The sequence below is a fragment of the Ovis aries genome, chromosome 11 (assembly GCF_016772045.2).
Source record: "Ovis aries strain OAR_USU_Benz2616 breed Rambouillet chromosome 11, ARS-UI_Ramb_v3.0, whole genome shotgun sequence".
Lineage (NCBI taxonomy): Eukaryota > Metazoa > Chordata > Mammalia > Artiodactyla > Bovidae > Ovis > Ovis aries.
In genome coordinates, this window is record NC_056064.1 from 20,288,300 (window position 1) to 20,305,360 (window position 17,061).

General features: G+C 55.9%; 1 protein-coding gene across 2 annotated transcripts in view; it reads right to left on the reverse strand.

The window, feature by feature from the left end:
* SEZ6 (seizure related 6 homolog) overlaps positions 1-17,061 on the reverse strand; it is a 48,058-nt gene that overhangs the window by 22,786 nt on the left and 8,211 nt on the right. For both annotated transcript variants that reach the window (XM_027975211.2, XM_027975210.2), the window contains exons 2-3: positions 3,486-4,121; positions 2,656-2,789 (exon numbers count right to left, since the gene is read on the reverse strand). In XM_027975211.2, coding sequence (XP_027831012.1) covers positions 2,656-2,789; positions 3,486-4,121 — 770 coding nt within the window. The remainder of the gene's footprint in view (positions 1-2,655; positions 2,790-3,485; positions 4,122-17,061) is intronic.

Sequence of the window (17,061 nt, forward strand, 5' to 3'; positions counted from 1 at the left end):
CCCCAAGGACTCTGCCCAGTGATGGGGGAGTAGAGGGCGCGGCCAGCATCTGTCTGCTACATGTCTTGACAGCCATCCAGGGCTGTGGCAGGTCTTCCTCTCAAGGTTGCCTGGTAACAGCTTTTGCATCTGATGAAAAAAAAATGTGGCAGAACCAGACAACAGACATGGGGTTTCCTAGGGCTTAGGTGAGGGGGTGGGTATCCGGGGTGGGGCAGATGCCTGGGCCAGGGCCAGGGCAGGCAGAGCCCGCAGCATCTCACCTCACTGAGGAGAGTACCAGGACGCGGCCCAGCCTGGCCTAGTGGGCGTCAGCGGGGGTGGTAGGCTTGGGGGACAGGTAAAGCCAGCCCAGGCCTGCAGGGGGGCAGCCAGCCTGGCATCTTCCCCCCACTACTGCATGCCCCACACCTGCAGCTGGCGCCTTTCACCCGGTGAGCCACAGCCGGTGCCACCACTCATTAGGTGATGATGTTACATTAATTACCTTAATTAAGCGGCACTGAGAGCTAATGGCTTGGGGGTGGGGGCTGTTGGTGACTGTTCCTAATTACCCTCCCAGTCAGACCAGAGTGAGGGGCACAGGGCTTGGCAGAACAGGAGCAAACAGTTATAGAAAGAAGGGGAGGGGCCCACCAGGGGTGGGAGAAGGTGCCCCCTCCTCAGGGTCTGGCTCAGAGACCTGGACCTGCCCTCCCCAGAGGGGAGGGTGCTGCCCCAGGACAGATGAGCTGGCTCTCAGCCCAGCTCCAGGGGCTCTGGGGGGAGGGACAGGCCAGGAAGGGGAGACAGGCCAGTGGTGTCCTGCTCCCCTCCCAGATTCCTCCTCTGCCCCTTTCCTGGCTCCTCCATGACCTGCCTGATTCCCTCTACTGGGCTGAATGCCTCTCCTCTCCACCTCCATTCAGTCTCCAGAGTCACATCAAATGTCACCTCATTCCTTCCCTCCTCCATTCATTGGTCCATTTCATTCAATCAGCCCATGGAGAAGCCAGTCTGGGCCCTGTATTTCAAGGCACCCCTCAAGGAACTCAGAGTCTAGCTGGGGAGGGGCACAGCTATAAACACACCCATTGGAGACAGAGCAATGAGCTAGGATGGGAGATACCCCAAGCTCTGGGGATTAGGAGAGAATTCCCAGGAAAAGTGAGGCCAGATTAGAGTCCTAAGGGAAGGGATAGGAGGATGCCTCTTCTGGGCAAACGGACCAACAGGTGCAATAGGAGCTTGTGAGGAAAGTGCGTTTGGTCTGTTCATTAGCTGTAAGCTGTTTAATGCAAAGCAAGAGTAGAGAACAAGGGAGGAAACGGCTAGAGATGGGCCCAGAGGGACTGGCCTTGATTCAGAGGCCCTTGGGGAAGATGTGGGAGGTAGGATCGATTTCATTTGAGAAAAATGACTGCAGTGTGGGTGGAGGATGGTAGGAGGGGGCAAGCATGAGTGGAGTGACCAGTGAGGCAGCCACTATATCATCAGGGGAGGGATGACAGAGGCTGGACCACGTGGTGGCTGGGATGAGGGGGCAGCAAGCAGATCTGAGTTTGGGAGAGTGTCATGGTGATAGAACTCGGGCATGAGTTGGTAGACTCAGGGAAGAGGGAGAGGGAAGGGCCCAGGTTGCACAGCTCTGGTTGCACAGCTCCAGGGATGCTGTCTACAACGTACCGTGGGGGTGCTGCTCTAGGTTTCTGATTGGTTGGGGCCAGTCTCTGAGGATAGGTGTAGAGTGTCAAGCAGGTTTAGGGGAACAAAAAGGAAGAATTGGGTTTGGAATATGTGGAGCCTGTGGGGCAGCCATGAGGACCTACAGGATTAGGTGTGGGGATTAAGAGAGAGCTGATGGCTCAAATGGTAAAGAATCCCCCTGGAATGCAAGAGGCCTGGGTTTGATCCCTGGGCCGGGAAGATCCCCTGGAGAAGGGCATGGCTACCCACTCCAGTATTTTTGCCTGGAGAATCCCATGGACAGAGGAGCCTGAGGCAGCTACAGTTCATGGGGTAGCAAAGAGGCGGACACAACTGAGCAACTAACACTTCACGCCAGGGGAGGGGTGAGGTGGTGCAGGAAGGCAGGGGGCAGGGGGCTGGGAGCTAGGTCTGACTCCCCCAGCAGCTGGTCACCTTGGATGGTGCAGCCACGTCTGTCTTTCCCACCTTCGCATCCCAGGAGCCAGCAGAGGGGGCTGACCGAGAGGGGCTGCTCAGAGGGTATTTGCTGAAGGGAATGAGTGAGTGGATACACATGCGAGTGAGGCTTCATGGCTCTCAGAGGCCCAGCCAGGCCACTCTAGTCCTCTTTGACTCAGACACGTGGATTCAGACACTCACCCAATCCTCTGCCCATCCATGGCTAGAGCCCCTCCTTGAGCTCTCCTGAGCTCCTGATTAAACCCCTGGGGGAAGACGATGGGCACACTTGCCCCTCCTGCCACCCCTCCCAGCCTCAGCGCTGCTGAGTGGGAACAGGAGCTCTTCACTTCCTGATGCACAGGGCGGAATCCAACCACAGTTTAGGCCCATCACCTGACCCTGCTCCTAGGCCCCTTCTCCCACTGATGACCTGGCACATCCCCACCTCCCCCCAGTAACCAGCACCTTTCTGGAAAGATAAGACACTAGCCCCAGTTTTTCCTCTGCCAGATCCAGGTCACTCACCTTGATTTCCACACCGTAGCCAGGGTAGACGGAGATGTAGTAGAAACAGTCCAGGCCGACATCAGGGGGTGAGTTGGAGGCTGGGGGGGAGTCCAGAGAGCCCTCTGGGCCTGAGAAATTCCAGCTGCAAGGGCCTGGAAGGCAGGGGGAGACATAAGCTAAACTTAGCTCTGGCAATTTGGGTACAACTATGGCTGCCCCATGTGTATGCGTGTGTATGCGTGTCTGGTATGTGATGACACTCACCCTTTGGGAGTTCTATTACCCTGTTGAAAGCAGAGTACCACCTTCTCCTGAGCACCTACTGTGTGCAATCTTATCTCAGTTCTTACAGTGACCCAGTGAGGTGGGTCTTCTTATTGCCATTTTACAGAAGAGGCTCAGGGAGGTTAGATAAAATCCCTAAGGTCTGGTGTGCATGCAAAGTCACTTCAGTCGTGTCTGACTCTTTGAGACCCTAAGGACTGCAGCCCATCAGGCTCCTCTGTCCATGGGGTTCTCCAGGCAAGAGTACTGGAGTGGGTTGCTGTGCCCGTCTCCAGGGGATCTTCCCGATCCAGGGATCGAACCCGCATCTCTTGCATCTCTTGCACTGGCAGGTGGGCTCTTTACCATTAGTGTCACCTGGGAAGCCCCAAGGTCTGGGGTAGTTGCTTTCAGTCAGGATTTGAACCTGGGTCTGGTTCCAGTCCACATGCTCCCTGTGGGTTGGCCCTTGGTGCCAAAGGGCAAGGCAGGCCAGCACAGAGACACAGAGAGAGGAATCTGGAAGGCCCCCAGCTTCCCCATCCCCATCTCTAGATGGGGATCTGAGCCAGCAAGTAACTGACCTGGTGGCTGGACTGTGGTGACGGTGGTGGTAATGATGGTGCTGGTGGTGGTGGTCTCCTCATCGTCCCCTGAAGCCGTAGAGGTGGTGACGGTCCCCTCCATCCCGAGCCCTGTGGTCTGGGACATGACCCCTGGAGCCCAGGGCCTGCCTATGTCTCCAGGACCCTCTGGGGTTGGAGTCCATGCTCCACTAGGGGGTGTGGTATTGGGCCTCTCCCCTGGGCCTGGGGTGGGCACTGCCATGCTGGGCCCTGGAGGTAGGGCAGCTGTGATACGAAGTGCAGGGGGCTCTGACTCCAGGCTCCAGGGTCCTTCCCTGGACTGGGGTTGAGTAGGTGCTGCCGCCATGACTGGAGAGGGGCTGGTGAAGACGGGGCGGCTGTCCTGGTTGGCCAGGCGGGGCAGGGGACTCGCTGTAGGTGGGTCAGGCCTCAGCTCGCCCTTCTCCAGCCCCTCTTGTAGGAATTCCTCCAGCAGAGGGTGGTGGTTAAGCAGCTTCAGGGTAGGGGCCGTTGTGACGAAGTGGACGCCTGGTGCTGGCTGCTCAGGTGTAGGGGCCGCTGTCAACTCTCCGTCCGTCTCCTCCAGGCCTGGGGCCTGCCCTTCCCTCTCCGTGGGGGCCTCCAAAGAGAGTCCTGAAATGGTAACAAATGCTCAGAGATTCTCCTCCTGCCCCACAGTGAGCAGCAGCACACCCAGTCCAGGCAGTGGGAGACCCATCTTTCTTTTGACCGAGAGCCTTGGGGAACGTCCTCATGGCTGAGAACCATGGAGCTATCGAGTTTGAGAGCTGAAAGTGAGATGATAACACGCACTTCAAGGATGGCACATGAGAGATCTCTTCCCCCCACCAACACCAGAGGCGGCCATTACTAACCTGCTGCTGCTGACAAGTGCTCGGTTGTGTCTGACTCTTTGCAACCCCTGTGCACTGTGGCTGGCCAGGCTCCTCTGTCCCACGGGATTTCCCAGGAAAGAATACTGGAGTGGGTAGCCATTTCCTTCTCCAGGGGATCTTCCCAGCTCAGGGATCGAACCCAGGTCTCTTGGGGCTGCTGCATTGGCAGGCAGATGCTTTACCAGTAGCACCGCCTGGAAGGCTAATCGGTCATTGCACTATTTCTTGGTTGTTCTCAGATTCGGCCTCAGAATCCTTCTTAACACAGCACTCTAGGTAGCCGTGCCTGACACCTCAGACGCACATGTTGAACAAATATTTCCAGTCCCTAATGTAGTTCAAAGGCCTGCTTTTACTGTTGAGGAAACAAGGTCAAAGAAAGGAAATGACTTGCTCGAAGTCCACCACCGGTCAACTGAAGGTCAGAGATGACGCCCTTAGCAAGAGTGCAGTCACCGTGACTTTTCTGCCTGAGATTACAGGGCCTTGCGTTCAAGCTCACTTTCTATTCTCAATGAAATTGCTGGTCATTAGTCTCAGGAATTACTTCACATATTTGGGATTTTATTTTAGACTCCTTCATGGATTCATGACGACTTTTTTGTTAGGGTCCCATTACACCTTATTTCTCTCACTTTCCATAAAATCATTTCTTTTGTCTCTCTCGCTCTGTTTTGTCCACCAAGAACAGTAATATGAATAGAGTAAGAGAAGCTAAACTCTGGAGTGAGGCAGATATAACTTCAAATTTGTCACCATGGGACCGTGTGACCTTGGGCAAATAAACTCTCTGAACCTAATTTTTCTCATCTGTAAGATGGGGTTTCTTTTATAGGATTCACTAAGATAATATTGCTTCCCTTTCCCATTTGCTATGTCTTTCTGAATTCTCTTTATCTTTTTTTTTTTTGACACAAGCCAGGATCCATCTAGGGTGGGGTCTAAAGTAGGGTCACCTGCCTGTTACCCCCAATCCATGGCAGACATTGTTAACCAATGTTGATTGTTTCTTGCTGAGGCCACATGGGACTTCAGAATCCTTCTCAACACCGTTATGCAGGCAGCCACTACCAATTGATTAGATAGGCTATGGAAGAAGAAACATGTTTGTTGTTCCTCATCTGAGGTTGCTACACTATTGATTGTATTGACTTATTTGACCACATCATAGCTGGAGAAATGCTGCATATTCTAACTGTGGCCCACCAGGCTCCCCAGATCCTAGACTGTCAGAAAAAAAGGTCAATGGATGCTGGCTCCAGATACACCTCACATAGAATTTTGCCAGTTTCAAGAAGGCTGGGAAGATATTCTGATTTGAACAACTCTCAAAATGGCTGCATGAGGACTCAAAGGGAAACACAGCCAGGGTGAGATAACAGAGTCGGCAAGAAGGTTGGTTCCTCTGCACATCCGATGGTGGGGCTGTCATTCCACACCCGCCCCACGGATTGGCAGGCCCGAGGATACAGCAGATGGCCTACATTCTGTTCGGGAGACCATGGCAGCTCTGATGTGTTAGACACTTGGGAGGAGGGAGGAAACTGGGGTGGGGGAGGTGGCTGCAGGTCAGAGGGCTCTCTGCTGCTCTGGGTCAGAGGGGTCTTGGGGCCCAAAGCCTTGAGAAAGCAGGACCAGCCCCTATTTCTCAGGATGCTCACTAAAACAGCCCATCTGTGCCTTGGCATTCTGTACCAGACACTGAATGCGGTGCCCAAACTAGATACGCAGCCAGGCCCACACCCCCTGGAGCAGATGGTCCGCCGATGTCCTGTGTCTTTCATCTGAGTCTGTGGTGGAGGGTCCAGGGAGTGCCTGTGACCTGCCAGGACAGGACTACTCTCTGCCCAGCCCCAAGATGTCACACTGTCTTTGCCAGGTGACCTGAGACTAATCTTAGCATGTCACAGGGAAGAAGAGCCTTTCTCATCACACGGACTGGAGCCTTAGGGTTCCGGTGTCCCTTTCCAGGGTGGCCCAGGAAGAGACAAGTCTCACAGGGCGGGCGCCTGCAGGAATCTTCACCGGGAGAGGGAATGCCTCTGTTTCAGGAAGGGGCCAGAGTGGGCACGGCTCCTCCCACCGGCTGCCAGGTGGGTGCTGGGCAATGGAGCAGAGCTAATGGACACCTCCCGTCACTGTCGATTGCACTGATTGTGTTATCTGGGGGGACTGAGCACTTGGTTAAATGGAATGGAGATAGCATATCAAACGAGCAAATTGATTCCACAATCAGCTGCCGCTTGGTCCCTGAGGGTGCTCCCCACTGTCAGAGAGGGTAGGATAATCTGTGGGAGACAAGCCATTTCTACGGAGAGGGCATCACCAGACACTCTGGTTGATTCTGATGGAAGCCTCTGGCCCTGTGACCTCCCTCGCCAGGTTCCTGGGGTTCTCTCTGCCTGGGCTGACTGAGATCAAAGGTATAGAGTCTGACAAAGAGGGTGTGATATAGGGGAGGTGTGTGTTAACTGCTCAGTCATGTCTGACTCTTTGCAACCCCATGGACTGCGGCTCCTCTGGCCATGGGATTTTCCCGGCAAGAATACTGGAGTGGGTTACCAGGTGTCGGGGGCCAAATGCCCAGTCGCTTCAGGTACCCTAATATGTACCAGACAGAGTCAGGCCATCCCCAGATCTTGGATTATGTGACACTACAAGGCTGTGAGGTGAGACTCTTATTTCCACATTACTGGAAAAGAACTGGAAGCCTAGAGAGGTAAGGTGACGACCTGCCTGGGGCACTGTGGTGGAACTGGGATCTGAACCTACCTTGATCTGGTTCAAAAGCCCTAGTCTTTCCAGGACACCAGTCTGCCTCACAGGAGGAGGGGACTGGTACTCCGCAGCAGAGAACCCTCTAGCCAGTACAGGAAGCTAAGGCCCAGAGAAAGGACTGGACCTGTCCACGGTCTGATGCAGGTTGGAAGTGGAGCTGGGGCCACAGTTTCTGGCACCTGGGACCTAAGCTGAGTCTGAGCCGAGCTGGGCCCCCAGGAGGCCTTTGGGCTGGGACTCAGGGAGCCCCATTCTGTGCCCCAAGCGCATCTGAGTCTGGAACTCAAAACCGGAGGCCAAGGATACTGCTTCACAGGGAGGGGGCACCGCGTCACACAGGCACCAGGGTTTAAATGTCAGCTCTGCCACTTAAAAGTCAAGGGAGCCCAGGCCAGTCACCGCTGTGTCCTGAGCTAAAAACAGGCACTTTGGACAGGTTTTATGAGAATCTTAATGTTCTAAGTAGCAGGGGTTTCTGGGGGGAAGGGTGGTGGTGGGGGTACAGAAGGTGAGGCCACACTCCGAGGGGGCTGCCCTCTGGGGTTGGGAGAGGCTGGCCCGGATGAGGCCACCCTCTCCTTCCTGGGGGACCATGTTCCCTGTTGTGTAGCAGTGTGTGCGACCTCGAGGATGTCAGTGTTGTTGTCATCTGTTAAAGGAGGATAATATTGTACCACATGGTGCAAAAGATCGCCGCCTCCAAGGCCGGCATGGAGCTGGGGGACAGTGGCCCATAGCTATACAGCCCCCCAGGATCCCCTGGCTGCCCGGTCCACCTGGTGCCTGGACACAGGAATGCACTCCCTGGGCGGCCGCTCCCTCCCCCGCTCTCGAGGGCCGGGGCTGGGAAAAACCTCCTCCGCTCCCCGCTCCCCGCAGCGGAGGCCCCAGCTTCCCGGCAGCCCCCAGCCCTGGTGTGGCCCCGCCACCGCCGCCTGGGCCCTCCCCCCGCATTAGCTCTTAAGCTATGCAAATAGACATCGGAGGGAGCCCTGTTTAAAGTATTTAGACGAAATGAAAAAAGGCTTTCATCGGCACTAATGAGCCATTCAGGATGCCTCCCCGGTGGATTCTCTCCCGCTCCGCCTCCCGGCCCCCGCTGCCCCCCTGTGGCCCCTCTTGGGATTGGAAGCCCCCTCCTCTCGGCTCCAGCCGGGTCCTCCCAGGGAGAGCCGCCGACCCCGCCCCCGTCCTCCCCTGAACCCAGCAAGGTGAAGGTGGAGATGGAGCGGCAGGTGAGGGGTCGCGATGCATCCTCCACCCCCACAGACTGGGATCCAAATGCGGCGGGGTGCTCATCTCTGATTTGGGAAGCCCATAACGACTGGGGACTCTTCTTCATAGCTTCCAGGGGTAGTGTTTTGTCCCTGTCTGACAGATGGGGAAACTGAGGCTCAGTGAGGCCCAGGATGTTGCCAGGGGTCACAGCATGGGTGGGCTGAGGAGCTTGAACCGGTTTGTATGGAGGCAATGGGGGAGGGTGGTAGTCTTTTCTTTTGGCTGCCCCAGACAGCAGGCAGGTTCCCCCACCAAGGGTGGAACCCTCCCCATGCATCGGAAGTGCAGGGTCTTAACCACTGCATCACCAGGGAAGTCCGGGGTAGTGGTCTTCATGCAGTGTAGACCTGGGGCAACTGCTGTGCCAGTCCCAGGTGGGCTGCCTGCTTAGGGCTACTGTTTCTGCAGATCTCTCTGCTCCAGACAGAAAAACCTCAGCTTCCAATCCCCCATCTATCTCTCACTAGCAGTGTGACTTGAGCTGGGGGCTGCCCACCGGAGCATTTGCTTCTGCATTTGTGGAGTGGGGTCCTCCTGGTTTGGGGACGGCCGACTAGAGACAGGCTCCTCTGCTGCCCTGCCCCCCATCCTCTGCCAGGGCAGGAGGGGCCTGCTGGTCTCAGAGGTCGGCATATGGAGGGGGGCCCCAGAGTCCTCAGACAGGTCAGGCTTGATCCCCACTTGTGGCAGCACCAGCTTTCAGCTGTGGGGAGCATGCCTGCTGGTGGGTAGAGGGGGAGTCTAGGGGTTACAGTGGGCAGGGAGCCTGCCCCTTGGGGCTCTGGAGGTTAAGCTGGCCTAGCATAGGGAGAATGAGAATTTAATGGGATCCATTTATTATCCCATAAAAGCTAATGAGTTTATTCTGGAGGTTCCCTGGTCCCTTTCAAGTTTTAATAGGGGATTAGTGAGGGCCTGGCCCCTGCAGACCCCCATTATCCCAGAGCCTGAGGGCAGGAAGAGAGGCCCCCAGAGTAAGAGCACTTGGGCTCCCCCCAGAGCCAGAGCCTGGTATCCACAGTGACAGTGTCACTGGGTCCAGGCCTGCCTCCTGAACTGAGGGCCCCCAGCTAGAGGCTGGCAGGGTCACAGAGGGCCCCTGAGGCCTGAGTCCATGTGCCACTACTGACATAATTACCCCACAGTATTCCTATGTCTGAGGTAGGTTTTCTGCTGTTGACTTCTTGTATTAACAGGAAAGGCAATATAAACCCAATAGAACAGATGGGGAGACTGAGGCCTACAGCTGGGGTGTGGCTTCTCCAAGATCACCCAAAAGCTATGGCAGAACCAGAATGGATACGTTCTGCCTCCTGTGCTTTGGAGGCAGGCAGCTGTCCTTCCTCGTGCTTATGTGCTAACCAGGCACTCAGCACCTTCACATGTAATCACCTATCTCCCCAGAGACAGAGCCATTTGAAGCCCAGAATGGTGAAGTAAGCTGTCTAAGGTTGCACAGCCAGTGCGTGGCAAGCCTGGGACTAGGACCCAGAGCTCAGCAGCTCCTCGCTCAGCTTTGTCTACTGCTGCCGCTGGCCCTCAGCTGTACTTCTTCACTATCTCCCCATTAACTGGCCGCCACTATCCTAGGGCACTCATGCTGAGAGCCCTGCAGCTTAGGGTGATGGGAAGGAGGTCCTGGTGGTGTCCTGGAGGGACCATTGTTGGGGTGGACAGTGCTTTGAGTGGAGGAGAAACCCTCCCAGGGAACTCTCTGCCAAAACAGGTGCCTTCCCCCTTCTGCCCCATTTGCTCACTTCTTTGCCTCTTTAAGGGCTTCCTTGGTAGCTCAGAATCTGCCTGCAATGCAGGAGACCCAGGTTCAATTCCTGGGTTGGGAAGATGCCCTGGAGAAGGGAATGGCTACCCACTCCAGTATTCTTGCCTGGAGAATCCCACGGACGGAGGAGCCTGTTGGGCTACAGTCCACGGGGTCGTAAGTAGTTGGCCTTGACCGAGCAACTATGTAAGTCTTTTGTCTCTTTAAACTTTCCCCATCCTACCAAACCCAGCTCCCGTCCCTCCTGGGCAGCAGGGAGCCACCCCTGCCTGGCCCAGGGGGTGACAACAGCTCTCTCCTCTGATCTCCTGGTGGCACTTCTTGGTGGACCCTCAGTGTGGGTACAACTTGTGCCCAAGGCCAAGGATCCAGCACAAGGCACATCTCTCTCCCTTCATCTCTGCTCTTAGCTGCTGACCCTGGGGCCAGGCACAGTGCAGGGTGGGCTCAGAGGATGCAGTCTCCAAGCCAGGATTCTGCCTGTCTGCACACTCAGAAGGCTTCCTGCTCCCCAAAGTACTTGGCCCTTGGCCGGCAGGGGTGGGCAGGGGAGGGTGGGGTGTGTCCTGCAGGGAGAAGATGGGCAGTCAGCCCTTGGCAGTGCCCCAGCACAGCCCCAACTGGCACTTGATGAAGAGTCTCTACCAGAGCGAGCTGGTGGGCCTCCAGCCTCAGACTATCCTCCCTTCCTCTACCATTGACCACTGCCCCATCGCACCCTCTTACTATATTCTCTTGGCCAACTTGTGGCAGTTTGGTCAAATCTGAAGTACAGAGATGAGTGGGGCACCTCCTCTCATCTGGAATCCAGGCAAGAAAGTGGCCAGTCCCCAGAATCTGAGCTCTTGTAGCCTCTGTGTACATCTCAGCCCACCCTCATTCATACAGGAAGAAACGGAATCCAGAGAGGTTTCCCAGGTCACACAGCAAACCTGGGGCAGGGCTAGAACTCAAGATGTTGGGGCTCAAAGGGCATCTGGCCCAACTGTTCTGAACAGTGAACCCTCCTCTACTCCTGGGGCCATCTGCCATCTGAGGGTATACCTCCAGTGACAGAAGGTGTGCCAGGAGCAGCTACCACCCTCACTGTACTAGAGTGGGTGGGTAACCCTGGGCTTCATCAGCTCCAGGGTTGGGGTCTTCTTGCCAGATGCAGGGAGTGTGGGTGGGTATAGCAGGAAACAGCCAGGAGTTAGCCCGCCAGTCTTGGTCCTGCCTCTAAGAGGTTAATCCCTCTGCAGAAATCACTCCCCCATTGCAAGCCTCCATTTCCCCATCAGTAAAACAGAGAAGGTATCTAAGGGCCCTGCCAGCTCTCACCTTCCAGAATCCAGTGAGCCACAAAGGGCTCCATGAATAAAAATACGGAAGGCCACTGTTTACTGGTGGCTCAGACAGTAAAGAATCTGCCTGCAATGCAAGAGACCTGGGTTCAGTCCCTCGGTTGGAAAGATCCCCTGGAGGAGGGAACAGCTACCCACTCCAGTATTCTTGCCTAGAGAATTCCACAGACAGAGAGGCCTGGTGGGCTACAGTCCACAGGGTCACAAAGAGTCCGACATAACTGAACAACTAACATTTTCACTGTTTACTGAGAATTTATCACACGCCTAACACCATTAGAAGTGCTTTACCAGAATCAACTCATTTAACCTCCCAGAATTACTCTGAGATATGAACTTTCATAGATGAAGAAACAGGGACCCAGGGAAGGGCAACTGTCAAGTTACCAGTTTGGATGTGTCAGATTCAAATGTAGATGCCTTGCAGCCCTAGAGCAGTGCTGGCTAATATAATTTTTCTGATGATGGAAATGTTTTATATCTGCATTTGCAACATGGTAGTCAGTGGCCACACATGGCTAGTGAGCCCTTGAAGTGTGGCTAGTGAGCCCTTGAAGTGTGGCTAGTGAGCCCTTGAAGTGTGGCTGGTGAGACTGAGGCACCAAATTTGAAATTCAATTTCATGTTCATGAATTTAAACCACCACATGTATGTAGTAGCTACCTTGATAGAAAGTGTAGCTCCATCACCTGACCTCTTGACCCCAGCAGTATTCACTTTTCAGAAGGGAAGAGCCTGGCCAGTGTGGGGGTTGGGAGATGGCATTCCAGAGAAGATTAAGTTGGGCTGGTGGTGTCTACCCTCCTCTTTGGGCCTGGGGCCAGGCAGGGAGAGGTGACAAGGAGTCCTGGGACTTCCTTAGGCTTTTCATAAAGGCCTCAAGAGAGGGGCCTGTCAGCCATTCAGTCCATCAAGGAGGGACCGGCACTGCCCGCCCATGATGTCTGCTTCGCTACCTTGTCTGAGCACTGGTGTTCTGAGAGGTGGGGTGTTCAGTGGGCAATTTGGGGAGCTCAGGCAGAGCCACTGTAGGAAGTCTTCATGGATGGAGGGCAGCCAGGAATGCTTGGCCTCTGGTGATTTGGCCCAAGATGGGCTCAGGGTGTGTGGACATTCTATGACAATGTCCGCTGTGCTGGCCGACCTGCCCCTACCTCCCTGCCCAGTCAGGCACATGGGGGCAGGGAGCCTGGCCTGGCCACACCCCAGGGCTCCTGGGGCAGCCCCAGAGTAGCTGCCTGACCTTGGGACCAGTCAGGGGAGGGCCTCACACTGAGCACCCTCCATGGGTCAGGCAGGACTGCCTAGGGAGCTGTCTTCCACTCAGAGCAGCACCTTTTATGCCTGGAATGAATATTTCACACTTTACATGTGAAGAGATTGGGGCTGAGAGGCAAAGTGATTCATTCTAGTTCACATGGGAGGGAACTGGCAAATAAGGGGTTTGAACTAGGTTTTCCTGCTCCACAGCCTGAGCTTAAGTTTTTACTGCAGAGTTGCTGCTCCACGTGTGATTATGTGGGCCTATGTGTATACCTGAGTGTATGTGCCTGCACACACGTGCGTGTGTAGTTCCAGACACGCTAACATAAGTCATTTCCACTTGTCCTTGCCTATGGATGCCATACCCTGGAACCCAGCCTCACGGTCCTGGGCAGGCTCTGCCTCCCGGAAGTGATGCCTTTCTCCCCAAGGCAGCTGTGCTCCCTCATTTTCACTCTGCCACCTTCTTGGAACTCGCCTTGACCCTTCCCAGAGCCCTGTGGCTGGGACAGCTCCCCAGGCTCTGGGTGTGTGGTGGGGAGAAGGGACAGGGCTCTGGGCTCCCTCCCCACAGCCCCCTCCCTCCCGTAAGGCTGTGACCAGGGGCTCAGGGTACAGGGAGCTCCCAGCTAACTGCCACGTTCACCGCTTTCCAATTTAAAATCTAATATGGTCTCGCCACTGCAGAGCTGGGGGCTGGAGAGGTGATTAATGAGGCCTCTGCTGCAGCGTCACCTGCTGTGCTCTACACCTTCCCCTGTGCCCTGTGTTCTCCCTCCTGCCTGCCCACTGCCCCTGGGGACCTGGGGGTCCTAATCCTGCCAGCTCACAGTTCCTGGTGCTTGGCAGGAGGCATGGGAGTTGGGGGCCTGAGGTGGGGGATTGGGAGAGAACTAGGGGCTGGGCTTGGAGCAGTGGCGGGGGAGCAGGGCTGATGGCCATCCCTGGGCAGGCTGGAAGAAAGAGGAAGAACTCTCTGGGCATCCTTGGGCATCACCTTCCTCACCACCCGGAAGCTGATCAGTCTGCTAAACTCCACTCCATCATGCCCACCGGCAGGAGTGTGGCCAGGGCAGAGGAGGGACATGGCCCCAAGCTGGGTGCCCAGGTCAGCCCTCCCCCAGCACCAACAGCTCCCACCACCTCCTCAGTGACAGCAGGGATCATATTTCTCTGACTGGAAGCCTTGAAAATGTCAGCTGGGATGAGGAAGGCTGTGAAGGCAGAAAGGCATTCTCCTTGGAGCTGGTACCAGCCCAGTGGTGGAGTTGGGGAACAGGAGGGTTGTTCTAGGGAGGAATGGCCATCCCCTCCATCCTCTGCCCCCTGCCCAAGTCCAGACATTGGCCAAGGAGAATCCCTCCCAGCCGCTGAGCCCGGCAAGGCACCAGGACCCGAGATCGGGTACCACCCTGGGTCCTAGATCAGCATCTCTGGGTTGCTGCCCCTTCCCAACCCCCTCTGAAGTTCAAAAACTGGCAAGACTGAGGTGGCTCCCAGGTCCTGTGCCCACCTCTGAGCCTGGTAGCCCCAAGATTGTGTGGCCTTTGGTCAGAGGAAGAGACTCACTCTGTGTACCACGGGTCCAAGTGACCTTGTGACCTTTGCCCTTTGGCTGATTCTGTCAGCTCTATCTGGGAGGAGATGGGTTGGCTGAGGAGGGGTCTCTCTCCCCTGGAGGTCATTAGAGTGTCTGTCCTTAGCTTGGAAAGCTGAGGAGCCTGGTGAGGCCTTGTCAGAGCCGTCTCCAGCATGGGAGGTAGCTTTGCCACTGACAGGCTGTGTGACCTTGGGCTTTTCTTGCTCTCTCTGGGTCTGTTTTGGCTTTCCATGTAGTACTTCGTTCCTGGTTTCTCCTAGGTTCTGCGGGTGGGTGGTTGGGTGAGAGGGTGGAGAGCCCCTCTGCTCTCAGTGCCCAAGTGCAGGGTTGATGGAGCCTCATGGTGGGCAGTGGTAAAGGCGGAGGGGGCCTGGCAGGGCAGGTGACTATGCTCTGTTGACTTGCCCATTTCCTCTGGTTGTTACTGGGCCCCGGTCTCCTCATCTCCAGCACCAGAAGACCTCGTGTGTGTGTGTGTGTGTGTGTGAGGGGGGTAATCTCATCCAGGTATGCTCTCTCCCTTGACTTCCTGCCACTTTGAACCCCATTCTGCCCTTCCAGCTTCTATGGGGGAAACTCTGGGAGTCCTGCCTTACTTCTAAATGTCCTGTGGAAGAGTCCCTGGAGGCCTGGGATCTGCACTTAGAGGCTTGGAGGGGGCAGAGAAAGGGCAGCCTGGGAACTTCTCCTAGTGGCATGGGGCCTAAGCTTCCCCAAGGCATGGCCCCTGCACCTGTGGACCATCCCAGACTCCCCTTGTTTCCATGGGACTCTGAGGCTCCCCATGCTCAGCTTGTCCTCCCCACTTCCCCCAGCAGGCCTGAGTTGGGGAGGGGAGGGGTGCAGAGCTGCTGAAAATAGCAGCAGCAGCTCACATCTCCTTGAGGGGTCAGTGGAGCCCAAGACTGGGGAGGTAGAGAGTGGAATGGGCCCTGGGGAGAGGAGAGACCAGCCTGAGCTGAGAACTGCAGTGCCTGCATCCAGGGCCACAGAGTCCCGGGGTATGGGGACAGGAGTGCACAGACATGCAGGGACATATGGATACAGACACCCATAGATGGGCCAGCCAGGGCAAGATGTATACATACACGGCTACCTGCAAATCGGGGCTTCTTCTCCTCCAGACCCCCCGGGAACACCAGCTGGACTCAGCTGTGCATCCCCTAATCCCTCTGTCTCCTCTCTTGCTCCAACCTTGCTCTGACTTCTTCCAAGGACCCTGCCAGGTGGAGTGTGTGTACGCCTTGAGTTGAGAAGGCTGAGTCCTCTCCCCGTGTCCTTGCCAGTCTCCTCTACTTGAGGCCGAGGGCAGTGAAGGACACAGAAACACCAGGGGTAGCGTCAGGAATACAGGTGAAACAGACTAGGCTCAGGGCAGCACCCTGACCTGAACAGCAGGCCTAGACTGGCAGACAGGGTAGGGGGATGAACGGGAGATGGCTGGACCCAGAAGATCAAGGCTAGAACTCTGCCAGAAGGTGGGAAGAGTGGAGTGGGCAGTGAAGGAAAGTGGACAAGGGGAGGCTGGACAAGCAGATGCACTGGTGACCTCCGTCAGACAAGCCTTGTTTGGTCCCACCTTTACACCTTTCCCTGGAGATGCCAGGGGCTCTTCTGTCCTCAAAAGAAAGTGAATCCCTCTCTCCCACTTCCTCTAACCAGCCAGAAGATAGGACCTCACAACAGGAGGGAGCCAGCCAGCTGCCCGAGCAGATGTTTCAAATCACTAGCACATCCCCTTGCTGGATATAAATGATATCTCAGAATGTCCATCAGAGCAGCAACCCAGGGTGAAGGCACTTAGAAGTACCCTACCTCCAATGGCTAGTCTCAGCTTCCTAGTCAGGCCTGGGCCAGCTTGTGCTCACTGTCCACTCCTACCTTACAGGCCAGCCCTGGACTCCTCCACTTTCTGATCTGCCCCTCCAGTGACTACCTGGAAATCAGCCCCTCCTGGTGCTGGACAGCTCCGGCTATAGGCATATGCTCCTCTTAACCAGGGCTTCCAGTTTCCTCCCTGTCACCAACTCCTCTGATTTTCTTTGATCTGGATGCCGTTTTTTGAAAGAGGTGGGACAGGTGCCATGAATTCCTGAGGAAACTGAGACACAGGGGAGTGACATGATTTGCCCCAGGTCACCTAGGTAGTAAGGGCTTCCCTGGTGGCTCAGCCAGTAAAGAATCTGCCTGTTATGTAGGAGACCTGAGTTCAGTCCCTGGATAGGGAAGATCCCCTGGAGAAGGGAATGACTACCCTCCTCTAGGACGCTTGCCTGGGAAATCCAATGGACAGAGGAGCCTGGAGGGCTGTCATCGATGGGATCACAAAAGAGCTGGACATGACTGAGCACACGCAGCAGCAGCAGCATCTAGCTAGTAGGAGCCAGTATCAGGTTTAAACCCGGGAGTCCTGGCCCTCTGACCAGCTTTCTTCTAGTCACGTTCTTCCTTTGGGGCCACCCCCCTCCCTCCAAGGCACAACTTGGCTCTCCACATGGTGCAGTATCCCCCCTTACAGGCTCTGGGGCTCCCTAGGCACCTGCTGGCTGGTGGGACCGGGGCCAGATGCTCAGCAGGTGGCAGCTTGGGGGACAAAGGAGCTGATGCTCAGCTGCTGGGCTGCGAGGGAGGGAGG